General features: G+C 61.1%; 1 protein-coding gene across 1 annotated transcript; it reads left to right on the top strand.

Moving 5' to 3' along the window:
- The first annotated feature begins 9,153 nt into the window (after positions 1-9,153).
- Positions 9,154-17,899, top strand: PRDM12 (PR/SET domain 12). Its single transcript, XM_067309124.1, has 5 exons — positions 9,154-9,367; positions 10,404-10,594; positions 11,666-11,821; positions 16,401-16,512; positions 17,517-17,899. Exons 1-5 carry the CDS (start codon positions 9,154-9,156, stop codon positions 17,897-17,899), a joined length of 1,056 nt encoding a protein of 351 aa, XP_067165225.1.
- Positions 17,900-19,350: the final 1,451 nt, after the last annotated feature.

Here is a 19,350-nt window from a genome sequence, read left to right as displayed (position 1 = left end):
CCCGCAAAGCAGTCGCGCCGGGCTGCCGAGCTCGGGAGTCTGCAGCCTCCAACAGGTCGCAGGGAGGACCTGGGATCTCCTGTTTAATCCCAAAATCAAGGTGGATTTAAGTGCTGACTGCATCAGTTCTCCTGGCGGGCAGGCTTTGCCCCCTGTGCAGTGGGGCAGAAACTTTTTTTGTTGAATGGGTGCAGGGCCCCCTCCAGGGCGGTTTGGGGTCTCTTGGGTGTGCAAACGCCAGCGGAGACGGCGTTGGCTTCGCGGGAGGGACCAGGCAGCTGCTCGCCGCGGGGCTGCGCGCGATGGCTGCCTCGCTGCGCCTCGCTGGTGATTTTTCCCTTTCTCCAGAGCTTTCGCTGTGGCGGCTGCTCCCCGTGGTGTGAGCTTCGTGCTCTTCCTCTTCGCTGCCAATCCTGCCCCCTCCCTAAAAGGCAGGTTTTTAGGGCTTGCTGTGGCCTTTGCGGGGTTTGCAGCGAGACTGGTGCTGCGGGCTCGGTGCGGAGGCTGGTGGTGAGCCCCTGCTCTCCGGGGTGCTCTGCAGCACGCGGAAAAGGGGGTCTCGCGGGACCTTCGGGTCTGCCTGGAGGTTGCAGAGCGGCCCTGGCGTTTCGGGGTGCCCTGCTTTAACCCCTCTCCTCCCTCGCGGAGAAGACCAGCGCTCCCTGGGGAGGGCAGAGGAGCTCCACAAGGAGACATTCAATTTGGGGAAACATTTTGCCTCTGAAGCTGGATGTTTGGGGAGGGAGGAACCAGATTTAGAGGAAATCCCAGGGGAGGCCCTGGCGGCAGGTCCGCGGGCCCCAAACCCGCTGCAGGTTCATCCAACCCCACCCCAGCGCGTTGGCTAGGGCTTTTTTCCCATCTTCTATGAATCACATCCTTCAAGCCCAATCCTTTTCCTGTGGCCCTCAACACAGGCACGTGATGGCTTCTCCCCCCCCAGCATTAATCCAGCTAACAGTTATATTTAGTGGTGCATCTTCTGTGGGAGGGTGCAGGCGTCTCCGCAGGCCCCGGTTCCCGCTGCATCGACTGGGCTGGACGTCACCTGCTGCTTTCCTCCTTGGACACAGAGACTATGTCTAAATAGACATTTATTGCAGCCCTTCCGTAAGCCATCCCTGAGCAGCAACCTGAAAAAGCACTGAATGTAACTTTGCTAAAGCATCTTGTTACGTTAACGATTACCCTGTTGTTCTTCTGTGCTCTATATTCAGTGTGCCTTAATAGGCAAGTGCTATTTTGAGAGCACAGGGCAGACTTTAAGATATTCTGAAAGACTTCCTTTAATTTTGCATGATTTGAGAACGAACTACATTATGGACATTGCAAGTCAAACCGAAATGATTATTGAAAGAGACAAGCAGGCTTGAGACTTTTTTTTTCCCTGAGTACTAAATATTTAATTGCATTAGAGTAACAGTATATTTACAGTAAGCTGTATGAAGTGCGGTGCAGTAGTCAGTGCGAGTTCATGGTATTTAACTCGAGGCTTTTCAGTGCAACGTGGATGTTGGTGACGTCTCACCTGCGCTGCTTCTTGTCCTGCAAAAACACCTTTTTCCTATTTCCGAAGTGGGTCACTTCGTGATTTTCAATGATGTTGGTGCTGGCAGAGTTGCGGCATGTGGAGAGGGTTTATTTTCTCATGCTTACAGACTCTCGCGCTGATCCTGTGCAGAAAAAGGTATCAGGGTATTGTGCCAAGCACCACATACGTACTTTATTCCTCACGAGGAGCGGCTCAGCCTTCGTTGGAGATCATCACCGGTTTGGGAGCCGTTTGCTGTGGGTAGCACAGAGCTCCGGGGGTGTCGCTCCGGGTGCGGGGGCTGGGGGCAGGTTGCCCCCCTCCAGCTCCCGCCGGCCCCACGCCGGGGCGGCCGAAGAGCATCTCCGGGGCCGGCGTGGAGGGGCCTCTCGCCTGGCGCGACAGGTACCGACGGCCCCCCAGATTATCTTCCCACCCTTCGCCTTATCACTTGAGGAAATCCTATTTCAAGGCCGCTAGAAAGAAGCCTCTGATCTTTGCAGAGGCGGGCTCGCTGCCCCTCTAATCCCGGCCGGGCCGGGGTGCAGGTGCCGTGGGCCCGGGGGATTAGACGGTCCCGTCCCTTTGTGCGAGCCGTCACTCACGGGCCGGCCCTGCCCCGGAGAGCCGCACCGAGCGGCAGGAATCCTTGTATGGGCCATTCACCGGGGAATATTAAACTTCGCCGCCGCGGAGTCATTACAACGGGCAGGCAGGGGCCGTCGCTCTGTTTGTTTTGGAGAGAATAGGGGCAACAAAGGCCGGGAGCCGCCGGAGGGCTCGGCCTGCCCCCTCCGGCCCCGCCGCGCCGGGGGTCACCTGCCGGCGGGGCACCGGGCCCGGGCGCCCGGCGCGGCCCTCTCCGGACGCAGCGGTGCCGGCCCGGCCGAGCCCGGAGACGCTGCTGCGGGGGAGCGGGGCGGGCTGGGACCGTCGCGTCCCGTCGCGTCCCGTCCCGTCCCCAGGTCACCTCCGCAGGCGAGGGGCAGGGACTGTGGTTTGCAGGGGCAGCGATTTCCCGGTTCTCCTGCCCAAATGGCCCTCGCTGCCTCCCACCCAAATCCCTCGATGCCTTTCGCGCCCGCCCCGGGTGCAAAGAGCGGGGAGACGCGGGAGGGAAAGGGGGGTCCGCGCCCGACCCCCTTCAGCCGGGGCTGGGGCTGGGGCTGGGGTGCCCGACAGCGCTGCCGGGGGCCCCCCAGGAGCAGCCCGGCTGCTTTAAGGAGTTTAACCCCACGCAACGCGCTGACCCCCACTTCCCCCCCCCCCCGATAATCCCAACGCGTCCAGCTATGGGCAGCCCGAGCAGAAAAGCAGCCTCGGGACTTTTAGGCTTTAAATGTTTCCTGCCCGCGGGAGCAGCGAGCAGGGAGCGGGGAGCAGGGAGCGGGGAGCGGGGCCGAGGTGCCGGGCCGGCGGCCAGCGCGGCCCCGCCGCAGTTCGCCCCGTTTCGAGGCCGCCCGCGCTGCGCGACGGTTTGTCGCCTCTGTTTGCTTTTGTGCGCCGTGAACCTCTTGCCAAAACAACCCTGGAAATACTGTTAAAAAAAAAAAAAAAAAAAAGGCGAGGAAGAAAGCGAGAGCAGAGGGAGAGCACTCAGCATCTCTGCTCAGCGCCGCGGCCCCCCGCCGAGTGAAATGGAGGCAAATCATGCCCTGAAGCTCCCTTTCTGCGCGCTGCAATCAGCCCGCCGGCTTCGGCGCGGACGGAGCGCGTTCACACGGCAGCGCTCGCCCGGCGGGCCGGGACCAGCCGTCCCGGGGCTCTCGGGGCCGCCCGCCGCTGCCGGTCCCCCGGGAGGGGAGCGGGGGGGACGGAGACGCGCGGGGCGCTCGCCCTGGGGGGGTCCCGCGCCGCGGCAGGGGGGCAGGAGCCCCGCGGCCACCCCCAGGCTTCCTCCTCCGGGCGGCTCTGGGGCGCGGGCGGGGGACATTGTGCGAGCAGTCCCGGCGCAGGTAACATTTGGGCGCATTCCCATAACGGAGCACGGCGACGGCTGTCCCCGCAGGGCCGCAGCCTCCTCTCCAGCGCTGCTGTTTGCTTTGCAGCCTCCTTAGCCCCTATTGAGGCTTTTCAGCTCCGGCCCCTTCAGGGGGTTTAAGTAGGTAAAACCTGAGGAAGAGGCTATTTTCCTCCCTCCCTTTTGAGTCCTGCCTTGTGCCCAAAAGGCCCCCTTGTTTCACGCGTGCCAGTCACCTGGCTGGGCCCCCAGCCCCTTTCTCTCTCAGCCTTCCCTTTCTTTCTCCTTTTTCTCTTTTGACTTTTCCAGGAGCCCTCGCTCTCCAAACGAGCTTCAGATTGGATCCAGATTGAGGTCCCTTTGTCTTTCAAGGGTTGTACTAAGCTAATTAAATGTGATCCCAACAAATAAACGCAGATCTCCCCATTACATTCAGGCCTGCCTTTCAGGCAGCACCGGGCGGCCCCTCGCCCCCGCCCGCTGCGCGCAGGGTCCCCCTCATTGAGTCCTGGCCATTGAAAGCACTGCCAGGATTTCTTTTGTGCCGGGGGTCTCCGAGCCCTTTTTCCATCAGAAAAGACCCCCAAACAGCAGCTCGGCCTTTGTGAGTTTGCAAGCAAACGCCAAAGAAAAGCCCCCTGAATGCTTTAATAAATGACACATTTAGCAACTTCGGAGGCGCCTGGCTCCTGCGGCAGCCGCAGGGGTGCAATGATCCCTCCTGCCCCGGCTCCCCCAGCACCAGCAGGGCTGTAATGATCCCTCCTGCCTGCCTCCCCCTCGGCTCCCGGGGCATTTGCAGCCCGCGTAGGTGCGGGGGATGCGGCCGAAGCACCTGAGCCGGCTCGACTCCCCGCCCAGCTCTCGCCGCCGCTCCCCCGCCGGTGCGCGGAGGGGCGCACGGGGCGCCGATGGGGTCGGCGCGCCCCGACCACGCCGGCCCCGGGCACCGCGGCCCCGGGCAGTGGCAGCGCGCGGCGGGGTGGCCGGGGCGGCAGAGCTTTTCGGCTCGGACCCTGAGTGTCGCCCTGCCTGGTATTAGCGGCGACAAATCCGAAATCGTCTTTAATGATTCCCCCCCACACCCCCCGGATCGGGGGCTGCGCTGGACTTTTCTCAGCTCAACTAATATCTTTTTAATGACTTTGGGAGGGGGCAGAGCCCGGCTCTGCCCTAGAGCCTGGATTGCTCCAAACAGATGTTGGGGCAGAGGGAGGGGGATGCTCTTCCCTGCCAGGGACTTTCTTCTAGAGTTCAAACGAGAGGGGAGCTTTCAATCACCGCTAAAAATGTATTTCTCCCTATTGAACAATGGGCTCCTTTCTGCGCCCGGGGGGACTCGGCTGCGATCGCGTTTCTGGTGTCGGAGAGGAGAAACCTCCAGTTTTAGAGCAGGAAAACTCAGCTCTGAAAAGGGCTCTTCCCTGCTCCGGTTATTTCGTAGCCTCACATCCCATCTGGCATCCACCCCCCCACCCCCCCCCGCAAAAGAAGAAGTAATAATAATAATAATAATAATAATAATAATTTCTCCACTTTAGCCTTTCCCAAACGGTGCACCGGAGCTGCCCGGAGATTTCTGTGATAAGCCCGGGCTGTTTGCGGTGTTAAACAAACGAATATTGACTTTAACCCGTTTGGGGAAAGGGCTGGCTGAACGGCCAGGTTAATGCCCGTCTTCGGAGCCGGGGCAGCGCTGGCCCCGTTCTGCGCTCGCGCAGCGGTGGCCGCGGCGAGCCGCGCTCCGTGCGCGCCCGTGGAGGCAGCGCCCGGCCCGGCTCCCTTCCCAAACGCGTCCGTCAGCTGCAGCCCCAAAAGAGTTAAATTTTAAAGCAAATCAAATTCCCATTGGCCACTGTATATTATCTCAGCAGTCTTCATTTGATACCTCTTTAATACAGAAAGGAGCTTTTCAAACTCCTTTTCTCTCTTTTCTCCCCGCCACTCTTTAAGAGCAATAAATGTTCAACTGCAATAACTATAAATCAATCTCAGCTCTGTTCAAATCCTATTCATGCGAAGGGCTGGAAGAGGGGAGAGAGCTCCCCCCTCCCCCCCACCCCCCAAAAAGCAGCTGCTGGGCTCTAATCTCCTTTCTTGCACTGTCATTCACCCTCATTTTTCCTCCATCACCCCATCCCTGCAATCTTTTCTTGTTTTGCTTTTCTTTTCTCTCTTTGCTGCATTATGATCCCATGTCTCCCCTCATCAGACCCCAACCTTGTCCAGATCCTGACCATCCCCTTGTAGGCTGTGAAAGAAAAGAAGAGTCCATGGATGTCAAATTGGTCTCAAAAAGACCATGAAAGATTGATTTGCTCCACTTTTCTTCTGCCTGACATTATTTCTGAGGGTTCTGAATGGGAAACCAGAAAGTCTGGGACTGGAATAAAGATGTTCTCTCTGTAAGGGGGAGACGGGGGGGAAAAATGCCCATTTACTCCTGGCCCATCAACCCTGCAAAACAGAGCAAAAGAAAAGAGGACTGTGGCTATTCAAAGTCAGACCAATATGTACACCTCCCAACAATATGCCAATATACTGAGGGCTTCTCTATTAACACCCATGAATATTAAAGTGCTCACTAAACGCTCAGAAGGAACTTTGGGAATATACACATGAAAATACAAGCAGCATTGTGCGGGGCTCAGAACAATGGAGCGGCGATAATGGGCCTTCTCTATTAACAGCCATGAATATTAAACTTGTTTCCTCTTAAATGTTAAAAAGGAGGGATAGCTACGATATTAAAAAAGAGAAACGAAAAGGGAGGGGGGGGGGCAAAAGCACCTTCCTCGTAGCGGGAAGGAGGTTTGGAAAACAGCTGGGGAAATTTAAAACCTCCTCAAAAAATAGGAGGATTTTTTTTCCACCTTTTTCAAGCAAGGGGGAGGCAAGGGCCCCCCCGCCCTGCAGCATGACCCGCACCAGCGCCCGGGCAGCCACGGGGGTTATGAGTGTATTTTTGTCCTGGGATAACTTGGGGGATTCAAGGGGATCACTTGTTTTCAGCGGCTGAAAGCAGTACGTGTGTTTTGAAAGCCTTCCACCTGATGTGTTATATATAGCAAAGCTAAAATATTCATATGCCACGTAGGCTGATGGGTCTGATATCCAAAGTCCAGAAAGCCAAAATAAACTTATTTTTATGTACATTAAAAACAAACAAAAAAAGCCCCGGTAGGTTATTAACCTTCTCTTTCTAGGACAGCGCTGCCTCTCTCCAGGCAAATACCCTCAGCAGCCAAAATCTTTGGCTGCTTCCTGACAGCTGCAAATATTCTTGATCGTGTTAATAGGAATAAGCAATTTCACCTGCACTGTAAGAACCTTTTCGCAAGCCCACGCTGCCAAAGGGAGAAACCGCCTCACAGACTAACCCTGTAAAATCCAAGCCTGGGGCCGAGTGAGCCCAGCCTGGCGTGGAGAGAAGGGCAGCAGGACCCGCTTTGTTTGCCCGCGAGCTGGCCGGGGCGAGGGCCGCGGCAGCAGGGTCCCAAACGGGCCGTGCCAAGGCAGCGGGGAGCCCGGCGCGGTCTGGGCGGCCACGCGTCGCTCGGCACCGCGGGTGGGAAGGTGAGGGGAGCCGGGGGGGGGGGTCTGCTCGAGGCCGAGGTATTTCCCTGCCTGAGGTTTGGGGCAGGCCCAGGGGCACGTCCCCTTGGTGGGTTGGGGGCTGCTGGGTGTCTCTGCCCCTCTTGGGCTTGGTTTGCTCCCTGTGGGCCTGCCCGGGAGTTTGTGCCCTCCGGGGAGACACAGCGTGCAGGAGCCGGCCTTTGATTGCCTGAGGAATTTGGGGCCCAGTGCCCCCCCCCACCCCCATCCTAGCCCTTTGCAGCCCCTTGTCCTCATGAAAATCAAAAGAACAAGGCTAAGGAGAGGGCTCTAAGCTCCAACACAGCAGGACTGAGTTTAAATCCAGAAAAGATTAACCCTTTACTGAGCCAGCAAAACTGCAGGCCTTGAGGGAGGGGGGCACTCAGGATTTAGGGGGGCTGCTCTGATGCCACCCCTGTGGGGGACAGAAGCAGGTCCACAGAGGCTGCAGGTCTTTAGGGACCGGCCAAAGGCTCAGCGGAGCAGGCAGGGGTCGTGGCGTGGGCACCAGGGCTGCCTGGGGAGTGTCTTTGGCTCCAGAGGTGGGCAGGAGCGTGGTGGTGAGCAGTGGGGCTCTGGCCCGGCTCCCTGCGCAGCAGCAGAGCCCCGGGGATGCTGGAGCCCCTCTGGGGCCGGGGGGGGGGGGATCTGGCCCCTGCATCACCCGGGGGGACGTGGCAGAGCCGTTCCCATTACGGGGGGAGATTCACTCCTGGCCCTGCTCCCCCGTGGGGCCTGGAGGTGGCAGCTCTCCCTGGCACAAGCCCCGGCTCTTCCCCCTTTCTCCTGGGAAATGCGGCAGGGACGCGGGTTTGGGCACCTCCTGGGCTGGGTGTTGCGGCTGGGGGATGCTGGCCGCGGCTGGAGGTGCAAGAGCGAAGGCGGCGAGAGCCCCGTGCGTGTGCGCTGGGCTGAGTTTGAGGACTGTCCTCAGGTTTTAGGACCCAGCGCTGGTTCAACCCCGAGGGACCCCCGGGGGCTGCCCGGGTTTCTGCTCCAGGGCGCTCCCGGACACCGCACCTCTCCTGCCCACCCCGGGGTCCAGCGAGCAGCCCGGCTCGGGCCGGGGGGAGCCCGGATCTCCGCGGAGCTGCCGTCCCGCCCGCAGCGGGGCTGCGCCGGGCGGGAGCCGCCCCGACGGGGCTGCTTCCCCGACGGGGCTGGTTTCCCCGGCGGCTGCCGCTGGCGAGAGGCTCCGATCCGCCGCGGCTCCGGGGCCGTCGGGGGCGCGGGGCTGCGCCGGGAGCCGCGGTCCCCTCGGACAACGCCGGCCCGTCGGGGCCGCTGCCGGGGGCCGCCGGTACCGGCCCGGGCGCCAGGGCGGGAGCAGGGAGCCTCGGCCCCTCGGGGCCCGACCGGGGAGGCCCGGTCCGGCCCGCCGGACTCCGGCCCGTTTCCCCGGGGCCGTGGGGACGCAACGGCGCCCGGCAGCGGGGGCTGGCGGCGCCGCGGGCGCGGATTTCGTTGTGCTGCGCCGCGGCCCCAAACCGCCGGGTTTCGCCCCAAAACGAGCGGCGGGGCCGGGCGCGGAGCGCGGGCCGGGGCCGGCGCGGAGCCCTCGGGGCCGAGTCGGGTCGAGCCGGGCCGGGCCGAGCCGAGCCGAGCCGGTCGGTGCGCCCCGTCCGCGGCGGGGCCGGCCGGGGAGCGGCAGCGGCGCGGGCGGTTCCGCCGGGCTCGGTGCCTCTCCGCGGCCCCGGGGAGGGGGCAGGCGCCCGGCTTTGCCTTGCCTTGGCCGGGGGGCTCGGGTGGGCTGAGCCGGTGCGGGTGCATGTGTGTTTATGCGTGTGTGTATGTGCACGGCTGTGTGTGTGTGTGCGCGCAGTGTCCCTCCCTCCAACCACCCCACCCCCGGGGAGGGGAGGGAAGGAGGGGAGGGGGGCTCCGACGGCTCGCCTCGCTCCGGCAGCCCCAGTCTCTCCGCCAACGTCAGGGAGGTCATTAATAACCAATTAGGAGGGTCAATGAAGCTCATATATAGCCGGGCGGGAGCCGCCGAGCGGCACGGAGCCCGGCCCGCCGCTCGCGCCCCGCCGAGCCCGGCCCGCCCGCCCGCCGCCTCGCCCCCATGATGGGCTCGGTGCTGCCCGCCGAAGCCCTGGTGCTCAAGCCCGGGCTGAAGCCGCAGGGGCTCTCGCTGGCCGAGGTGATCACGTCCGACATCCTGCACAGCTTCCTCTACGGCCGCTGGAGGAACGTCCTGGGCGAGCAGCTCTTCGAGGAGAAGAGCAGCCCCAAGACCGCCTTCACGGCCGAGGTCCTGGCTCAGTCCTTCTCCGGAGGTGAGTCCCGGTCCCGATCCCGGCCCCGATCCCGATCCCGATCCCGATCCCGGCCCCGATCCCGATCCCGATCCCGGCCCCGCACGGCGCAGCGCAGCGCCGGCCCCGCGCCCGCTCTCCCCAGGCGTGTAATAGCAGTTGACTGGGGAAGAAGGGCTTTAAATTCATTTAGTTAACTTGGGCTTGACCTGAGAAAGTTCCCACTTAAACCGCGGGCTTAAGAGGGGGCAGAGGCGGGGGCCGGGGCCGCTTCTTTTCTCCGAGACGTCCCCAACCCTCATCCCTCATTCAGCAGCCCGGGACAATATCTTTTCTCTCGCCCCGGCATCGCCGGGGCGTCCCGGCTCCCTTTTCCCCTTCTCGGATTTCTGTTCCTCTCTTAATTTACCATGAAGGCTAATTCCATTTCCATTCACAATATGTCAACCATCTCATCTCCCCATTTTGTAAGAGGAATTCCTGGGCCCTTTTAAACAAGCCCTTGCGCCATTCAAGCACAATGTATCGCTACAGCATTCTTAAAGGACTAATGAATTTAGAATTAGCAATTTCTTTCTAGTTGAGTTTAATGAATGCAGATCACTTTAACAGCATGACAAATTGCTGGATGGGCCGAAATAGACACCATTTAACCCCCTTTCTCAGCCCAGCTCCCTCGCCCAGCCCGGGCTGCTTTTCCCAGGTACCTCCTCAATGCCTTGGAGGGGAACCTTGTAAGACATTGTAGGATCCCAGTTGGGCATTTAAAAGGCTCAGACCTGGGATTGGGCTGGGGCTGCCGCCCGCCACAAAGCAGCGCTTTGTAGGTGCCAAGGGGGGGGGGGTCCCCGCTGCCCGCCTGGCCCCCCCGGGCACCCCTGTTCGCTCCCTCTGCTCCCCACCCTGGTGGTGCTGCCCCAGCCCTGAGCTGGGGAAGGCTGGGGGTGTCTGGGGGGACCCTGGCATCCGGGAGTGGTTGGCAAGGGACGGGATGGGGTATAAGGGGGGAAGGAAGCAGGTGGGTCCCTTTTCCAACCCCTCTCTCCGATGCACACAGAGGTGCAGAAATTGTCCAGCCTGGTGCTGCCGTCAGAAGTGATCATTGCACAAAGCTCCATCCCTGGAGAAGGGCTGGGCATCTTCTCCAAGACCTGGATCAAGGCTGGGACCGAGATGGGACCTTTCACGGGCCGGGTTATCTCACCGGAGCATGTGGACCTGTGCAAGAACAACAACCTCATGTGGGAGGTAAACCCCGACCCCAGCCCCCTCCGTCTGGCAGGACCGGGCGACAGGATCCTGGGGCTTTGTCTTGTGCTTTGTGTGGCATCGGGCAACTCCCCTCCCTTCCCTGTGCCTCAGTTTCCCCATTTATGAAAAGGAGACCTGGGCTCCTCCAGGGCTGACTGGTTTTAGGAGACCCTTGAGTCTGGGGCAGGAGATGGCTTCTTCAGCCTGCAGCCCTTGGGGCAACGCTCAGGGTGCAGCCTGCTCTCTGAGAAGCCCAAGACCGCGTCGCTTGCTTCCCAGGCGGCAGGATCACATCCTGCCCTGCCCTTTCCTGCCGCAGTGAAACGCCAGGCTGGCATCTCCCAGCACCCCGCAAGATGGGAGAAATCATCTCTTCTGTCCCCCTCTCTGTGCCAACCCTGGTGCAGATAACCCCAGCCGAAGCAGCAGGCTTTGGGGGAGCCGAGCTGCCAGGACGCCGAGCATTCGGGCACAGTAATATACCAGGTTTTGCTCACTTCTTTGCTTTCACCAAGTGTCGGACTTGTCCTGATTATTTTATTTTTTAGTTTTTATTGCCTCATAGAAATGTTCCTCGCCTTCTCTGCAATGCCTCTTCCCCAAGGGCCAGATCTGCAATGCACCTTCCTCCTCCACCCCGGCATGCCGGCCCTTCTTCTCCCCGAGGCGGCTGCAGGATGCCAAATACCCCCTTTGGGGGCTGAGCTGCCGGCCAGGCTCTGCCGAGAGGGGAAGAGCTGGCTCATCCCATGGGCGTAAGCCGCCAGGGCCAGCCGTGACACCCCGCGAGAGGAGGGAGCCCTTCGCCAGCCCTGCCGCAGAGGCGCCGGCTGCGCAGCCCAGCACGGAGAGCAGCGATGGTCCGGGCACCTCCCGTCCAGAGGCAGCGGCTCTCGGCTGCCCGCAGGGTCTTCGCCCCGATGCTGTGCTGGCTTTGCAGTTCCCCTGGCCAGGGACTTTATTCCAGAGCATCCTCCGCCCCCGGCAGCACGATTGCCCCAGGCAGGGGTGAAGGGGCTTAACCCACCCCGGGCAGCGACGCTACCAACCTCTCTTTCCCCCTCGCAGGTTTTCAACGAAGACGGCACTGTGCGGTACTTCATCGATGCCAGCCAGGAGGACCACCGGAGCTGGATGACCTACATCAAATGTGCCCGCAACGAGCAAGAGCAGAACCTGGAGGTGATCCAGATCGGGAACAGCATCTTCTACAAGGCCATCGAGGTAAAAGAGGCTGGGAAGCAGCCTGGGAGCGGCGGGAGGGGAGCGGGACGCTGCCACCTCCCACCCTGCAGACCTTCCCTTGCTCTTCAGCCCTTCGCTGGGGCATCGGTGGGAGTGGACGGTTGGTGCAGGGGGGCTTCGCTGCTCCCTGGTACCTGGACCCGCTGGGGGCGGCAGGGTTGGCACAGCCCCAGTGGAGAACTGCACCCACGCGGAGAAGGGAGCTTGGCACCATGGGGAAAGGCCATTGTGTGGCCTTCAGGGAGGCTCTGGAGAGCAGCGAAGGGCCCTTCTCCTCTCCAGCCCCTCTTGGTGGGCTCTCGAGGTGATGGGTGCTGAGCAGACAGAGAGAAAACACGGTCCAAGCTTGTTTTGGGGTGTAAAGGGTGAAAAGCCCTGCAATCCTGGCCCTGTTGGGGATCTGGGCAGGTTTGGGGTTCTGATGCTGTCTCAAAAGATGGGGCCTCTGCCTGGAGGGCCAGGTCTTGTGCCAAGCCAGAGAGGCCCTATTGCAGCTGGGGAAAGCTGTGGGGCTCCCACGAGACGCAAGTGCCGAGCAAAGCCCAGGCTCAAATCCGCACAGCTTTCACCTAGAGATCAAGAGCAGCTCCGGGTGTAAAATGAGCGTGAGAGGGGGATCAGGCCCGGCGGTCCCTGGGATGTCGGAGCTGGGCAGGGAGCTGCGGAGGAGGCAGGATATGGCACATTGCTGATGCTTCAGCTAGCGCAGCCGGGCCGTGGGCTTTCTGCGGCAGGGAGCAGCCTTGGTCCTGCCCAGCTCATCCAGGCGCTCCTGCGAGAGATGCTGGTGGGCACTGGGGGGTGCGGAGGCAGGCGCCAATCCCAGGGACATCGAGAGTCCGCGGCACTGGCTGCTGTGCTGCAGGGTGGAGGCTGGATGTATCCCCCATCTCACAGCCTCCCTGCGGGAGACACCAGGATGGAGGTGGGTGTTGGGCTCCTCGGGCAGGGTTACACACGCACAGGACACGCAGCACCAGGCAGGTGACAGTGGTGACCAGCCCTGCGTAGGTACCATATCCCCACAAACATCTCCCCCCGCCGCCCCTCCAGACGAGCAGTGGACTAGAAAGGGTGCAGAAGGACCTGGGGGAGGCTTTGGGGAGCGGCTTTTAGGCTGAGCTGGGGCAGGCGCTGCTTGGAGCGAGGCTGGGCAGGTGCCGGCTGTGCTGGCGGAGCAGGGATGGAGCCGGAGTGGAGGTGACACTGTTGCAGGTGGAAGAAGGTGGTGGCTGGGGGGAGGTCGCAGTGCAGCAGCTTTGGCTTAAATGGGCACAAGTGGGGACATCTCCCTTCTCATCCTGGTGTTATGGGACTGGCCCTGCCCAGTGTTATCCCAGTGCTGGGTCCAGAGCCTCAAGCATTTGGGAGTGTGGATGGCTGTGGCTGGGAGACGGGTCTGACCCGGGAAAGAGCATGAATGTCCAGACATATCTGCAGGCAGGTCCCCAGACCTATTTCATGCATCGGCTTACAGAGAAGCAGATGCTCAAACCCTGCACAGGACAGGACCGCAGCTCACTCCTGCATCAAGCCAGCAGCAGGATTGGGCCTCAGGTCACCGCAGTGGGGTGGGAAAGGCGAGTAGGTGGGTTTGGAAGCGGGAGGAGCGCAGCCTTTCCCTGCAGCTGGAAAGCCCGCGCGTCTAGCCGGGGCTCTGCGGCCTTTCCCCGCGCAGGTCTGTGACCGAGAGCGCTGAGCGCTCCTGCGCTGCTCTCCCCGTCCTGGGCATCCTGTAGCTGCATCCAGTTTTAAGACCTGATATTCCTGCGGGCAGGTGTGCCTGTTGTGAACGTAGCTCAACCGCTTTTTATTGCTCTTCTTACATTATGCAAAGGAGTAAAATAATTCCACCTAACGCTGGTGTAATTAGGAATCCAGCTGTGTTCCTCCTCCTAGCAGACCTTGTGTGTGCGCAGATGGCGGGGCAGGTGAGACGAGGATTTGGGACGTGCACGCAGAGGCTTCGGACAGCCGCAGTTAATCTGCAGGTTTGGGCCGTGGTTGAATCGGGAAGCCCCAGGGCAGGATTAGCTTCCTTCCCTCGCACAAACGGGGAAGCTGAAACGTGAGAGCTGGGCAGCGGGTGCCGGGGAGGTGGCTGGCGGGGAAGGGCAGCGCGGTCCGGGGACGGCGTGATAGCGGCGCTGCCGTCACTCCTGCTCCCGCTGCTTCCGGCACGGCGCGGATCGCTCCCGGCCATGGGGCAGGGAAGGGGCCGGGCGCTTTCCCTGCGAAAGCGCGAGGAAGGGAAATACCTGAGTGCGCAAGGGGCTGGGTCACAACTGCGCACGACGGGTCCAGGACCCGCAGCCTCCGCAGGCTCCCCGTTCCCACGTGTGCACCGCGCCTGTATGCACACGCGTGTGCCTGCACACGCACGGCAACGCTGGCTCCGCTCCGTTTGTTTGAACTCGCCGGGGTTTGTGCACCCAACAAGGAAAAAGAAAAGAGAAAGCAAGAGAGGGTTTTCCTTCCGTGGCTCTCGCTCTCCGCTCGCTGATCCCCCGGCTCGGAGCCGCAGGGGCACAAACGGCGCATCGCAGACCGGCGCGAGCCCCCCCGCGCTCCCAGGCCGTGTCGCCTCCAGGCACTGGCTTCACTAATCGCGAACCCGGCACTGGGAGACCCGCATCAGCCCGGAGACCACCTGCAAAACTCGAGTCTTGCAGGCTTCCCTCAAACGCAGTGAGGGTCAGGCCAATCTGCCAGGGGCAGGACACGGGGACGCTGCTCTGACCCCCGTGGTGCCCTCGCAGCAGCGCGCGTGTCCGTGTGCGCTCGGGCACTGCTACGCGCCGTCGCCCCGCTTGTCCCCGTGGGGCTCCCACGCAGCCTCCTGCCCCGGTGCTTGCAGCGTCCCGGCCCTGTTGCCTCCGCTACCCCGTGGCTCCTGCGCGGCACCTCCTGGGATGCCGTTCTCACCCACCCACCACAAAATCAGATTTACTGGGTGCCTTTGTCACTACTCACTACTAGCGTTCCCATCTGCTTTGGCCGTTCCTCCCCTCGCTTGCTGCTTTGCTCTTCCCGTCCTCTTCCTCAGCAGTTCCCAGCTGCCGCTGCCGGGACGTGGCGTGAGGGCAGCGAGTTTTAGCCTTTGACCAGAAGGCCGGGAGGTTCCTGGGCAGCAGCTTAAAATGTTTCAGGTGCTCACCCACTGCTGGTGCGTGTGCACGGCTGCACACCTGCGTGCACACATGCATGCATGCACTTGGGGCTTACTCCTTCTGCGGTATTTTATCCTATTGTATTAAAAATTATTTTCTTTTACATGAAAATGATACAGAGAAACAGCATCAGTCTGGGATGGAAATCGGTACTGGCTTCCCCTGCCTTCCAGGGTGCTCTGCAGCCCCAGCAAGGTGCTTGTGCAGACGGACACTTAAACGTACAAAGTCAAATTCCTTCTGCTCTCAGGTGCTTAGGATTAGGCACATTTTAAGTGCTCTGATGGTCTAACTGTTATGGTCCGTGTTTCATACAGGCAATGCTTTTCTGCGCATGGAAAGCTGTTCTCCAAAACAGAGGTCCTTCCCATTTCTGAATTATGTTCCTAACACTAGGGACCTGCAAGGGAAAAATATATATTTTTTAATAAAGCGATTATGTTAGTGTTGCCTGGAGCAGCTGCTCCCCTGTGCGAGAGCATCCGTCTTCCCCGCCACAGCTGCTTCTCGCGGGAGGCTGCCAACGGCATTTCCTGGCCCTTCGCTCCGGCCACCCCGACACCTCTGATGGTGCAGGAATGTAACAGAAACAACAGGGGAAGGAGAAATGCGATCAGCTCACAAAAATGGGAGCAGCGGTGGTGCAAAAGGCTTTCCCCGACCCTACCGATGTGTTTGAGCTGTTGCAGGCGCCGGGGCCTGAGTGCAGGCAGCGTCGCCCGCCTTCCCCGCTCCTCCCGCGGCCCATGAGCTCTCCTCCGCCTGCACCAGGTGCACCCAGCCTGTTGCTGGTCCAGCTGCGTTTCCACCCAAATGCAGGTGCGACCTTGCTCAAACAAGCCCCAGCAGCGTCGGGTGGGAGACGCTGCCTATGTCCTACAGCAAGCAGGTGCCACCTGCTCCGTCCGGAGCTGAAACGCTCCGTGGAGGCACTGAGTCGGGTTTCTGTATCATGGCTCCCTGCGTCAGTCTCCGTCGCTGCCGTCTCTCGCTTGTCCCTCACGGGGCTGCGTGTTTCTCCGTGTCTCTGTGCACTGCCGCATCCTCATCTCTCCGAGCAGCAGGGATCTCTCGGTCCTTTGCTCCGGGGATCCCGGCTTTGCCTGCGCAGTCTGCAGCTGCCTGTGTTTGTGCTGCCGCAGTGTTTGTGGCCCAGCACGGGGGGGACCCGGGAGCAGGTCCGTGCTGGTGGTGGACGGTGGTGAGCCTTGCTGTGTCGTCGCCTTCAGGGCTCGGGGGTGCTCGGGCACCCCGGCAGGTCCCGGACGCCAGCAGACCTTGCGGGAGGCGAGGTATGGCGAGCGCAGGTCCAAAGGGACGGGGCAGGGGTGCATGGGGAGCCGTTTGCCGTCCACTCCTGACACCCCCGTCTCTGTCCCTCCCTCTAGATGATTCCTCCGGACCAAGAGCTGCTGGTCTGGTATGGGAACTCCCACAACACCTTCCTGGGCATCCCAGGCGTGCCGGGGCTGGAAGAGGAGCAGAAGAAGAACAAGCACGGTAGGTAACATCGGGAACGGCCACGGGTGCAGCTTCTGTGCCCATCCTCTGCCCCCGGCTCCCTTCGTCCCCGAGGCCAGGGGTGGGCATGGGGCAGGGACATCCCAGGGGACACGCGAGACCCTCCAGCTCTGTGGGGACGAACGCAGGGACCGTGCAGCAGCAGCGCCCACCCCCGGCCCCGTTCTCTTACACATGAGCCAGCTTGTGTCAGAGAAAGCCGGTCTCCCCTGAGAAAGGCCCATGAAGATTGGGCAGGTGCCTAGTGATTCGAGGGGCTTCCTCCGAACCAATTAGCCCAGGGCAACTGCTGGTCCCGTGGCCGGCAGCCGGCCGCCCCAGCCCGTGGGGAGCGTGTTGGTGCGGCAGGGACAGTTTCGGGGAGGGGAGCAGGGCAGGTGTGCAAGCAGGCAGCAAGGAGCCCCGACGCACCGCGAAACGCCAAGTGGACAAAGCGGCCGATTTCCCTCTTCGGTGTTTAACGCCGCAAACCCTTTTTTCCCCAAATCACCCTGCTCTCGGAGCCGGGCCCCCTCCCCCTGCGGGCCTGGCTCTGTGAAGTGGGCACCAGGTCTCTCGGAGCGGGAGAATAAAGAGCCTTTGAGAGCCGAGCAGCTCGGGCTGCCGCGGTGTCGGAGCACTGCCGAGGAGCCGGAGGAGTCAGGCTGGAGCTGCTCCTGCGCTCGTCTCCCCCGGCTCTGCACATGGAGGGGAGAAGCACCATGGGAGCCCCTTCTGTGGGAGACATGGATCAGGCGGAGCAATCCCCTCACCCCAAATTTAGGGAGATGGTTCCCAGCTCTGGCCCCATCCCAAAGCCGTGAATGCCAGCCTCGAGCCGGGGATGGGGGTCTCCGTCCGTGGGGCCGCTGCGGCCGTCCCCAGCGGGCAGGCGGAGCAAGGGAGGGGGCGCCGGGTGGTCGCCGCGGGCTCGGGAAGGGGGTGAGCGGCCGGGGCGGAGGGCAGCGCCTGACGGTCCCCGTCCCGCGCTCTGTCGTCCCCAGAGGACTTCCACGCGGTGGAGGCGGGCGCCAGCACCACGGGGCGCATGCGCTGCGTGATCTGCCACCGCGGCTTCAACTCCCGCAGCAACCTGCGCTCCCACATGCGCATCCACACGCTGGACAAGCCCTTCGTGTGCCGCTTCTGCAACCGCCGCTTCAGCCAGTCCTCCACCCTCCGCAACCACGTCCGCTTGCACACCGGCGAGCGCCCCTACAAGTGCCAGGTTTGCCAAAGTGCCTACTCCCAGCTCGCCGGGCTGCGGGCCCACCAGAAAAGCGCCCGCCACCGGCCCCCCAACGCCTCCCTGCAGGCTCACTCGCCGGCCCTGCCCGTGCCCCATCCCGCCTCCCTGGCCCATCACATCCCCACCATGGTGCTGTGAGCCGCCGGCGCGGCGGCTTTGCGGACAGCCGACGGCGAGGGGCAAAGCCCGGCGCTGAGACGTGCCGCGCGGTGGGGGGTGTCGACCCGTGGCGGAGCCGGGGCGCAGAGGCAGGGCTGCTCTGGGCGTCGAACGGGCGCGTTGGTTCGTTTTCGGAGCATCGCCGTCCGCGCGGGGTTTGGGGGGCCGTTTGGTGAGCGAGGGGGTCCCCCCCTGCCCCGGCTCTGCAAGCCGCTGGGTGCAGCCGCACCTGGCTTGATCCTCCGCAGGGAGAAGCGGAGCGGGGCGTCCCTCGTCCCTGGGATTGGCAGAGGGGGCGAAGGGGATCCTGCCTCCGGGGGCAGGAAACAGCAGGATGTCTCAGGTGGATTTGCCGGTGCACCGGGGCAACGTGCCTGCTCCGGCCCGGGGACCATCGCTCCCCTCGCTCCCTGCAGCCTTTCAGGAACATTTAAATTTACTTCTGCTGCCCTCTGGGGACAGAGAAAGCCGGTCCCTGGGCCAGCTCTGTCCCCAAGGACAACTCTAAGCGCCCTCTGGAGTCCTGCCACAAGCGAGAGGAGGGCTTTGTATCATAAAGCTTAAAAGAAGGTATTCTAATATTAATTATAAGTCTAAGATGTATAAAGTTCTCACAAACTGTGTTTTACTTCCAGAAAAAAAAAACACCCAACTGTCACTTTAACTTTGTAAATATTTATGTAAAACATTATTTACAAAACTTTGATATTATATATTATTTGATTGTATATTTACACAGTGTAAATACATTTGTACCTCTCTCTTGTATTCTAAATAAAAATTACTTGGAACATTTATCATTTGGAAGATGGATAGTTTGGGAAGCTTTATTTTGCTCTGTGCCTGGGGAAGAACAGCTGTGGCCAGGACGAGGGAAGGTTTTGACGAGCACGAGGTGAAGAAGGAGGTGAAGTATCAGCCGTTAGAGCAATTAGGGCAGCTGGGGAAGAGGAAAGCTTAGTCTTGGGACACAGAAGCCCTTTTGCAGGGCTGAAAGAGAAGTGGTAACTTCAGCTTAGCTCCAGATTGGGTGGTGTTATTTGGTTTGGTATCTTCTTGTCTCTGCTTGTGCAGTCTCTATTTGAAACGACAACTGTCGGTATCTTCCGTGAAATAATAGTCGTATTTCAGCTGTGACGGGCTACAGATACAAGTCTTGCTTGAAAGAATAATATTTGGTCTTGGTCTGGAGGAGGCGAAGCAATCCTAAAGGTCATCACTGGCTTCTTTTTTGCCTTTTATTTTATTTTTTTTATAACCTATGAAATGTGATTTCTGAATAGTCTCATACAATCCTTCCCTGTTGCACACAAGCAACAAGCACCTGCCTTTTCCTGGCGAGGTGGTGGGGGGACACAAAGGGCAGCAGGCGCCGCCGCCGGGGTGACGCGGTGGAAGCGGGGGCTCGGCCCGGCCTGCCAGGGCCACGG

The sequence above is a fragment of the Apteryx mantelli genome, chromosome 21 (assembly GCF_036417845.1).
Source record: "Apteryx mantelli isolate bAptMan1 chromosome 21, bAptMan1.hap1, whole genome shotgun sequence".
In the NCBI taxonomy this organism is placed as follows: domain Eukaryota; kingdom Metazoa; phylum Chordata; class Aves; order Apterygiformes; family Apterygidae; genus Apteryx; species Apteryx mantelli.
This window is presented reverse-complemented; position numbering and strand designations above follow the sequence as displayed.

Coding starts and splice junctions, on each gene's coding strand:
- PRDM12 (XM_067309124.1), top strand. CDS start 9,154: ATGATGGGCTCGGTGCTGCCCGCCGAAGCCCTGGTGCTCAAGCCCGGG. Junction 11,822..16,400: donor TCTTCTACAAGGCCATCGAG/GTAAAAGAGGCT, acceptor CCCTCCCTCTAG/ATGATTCCTCCGGACCAAGA. Junction 16,513..17,516: donor GCAGAAGAAGAACAAGCACG/GTAGGTAACATC, acceptor TGTCGTCCCCAG/AGGACTTCCACGCGGTGGAG.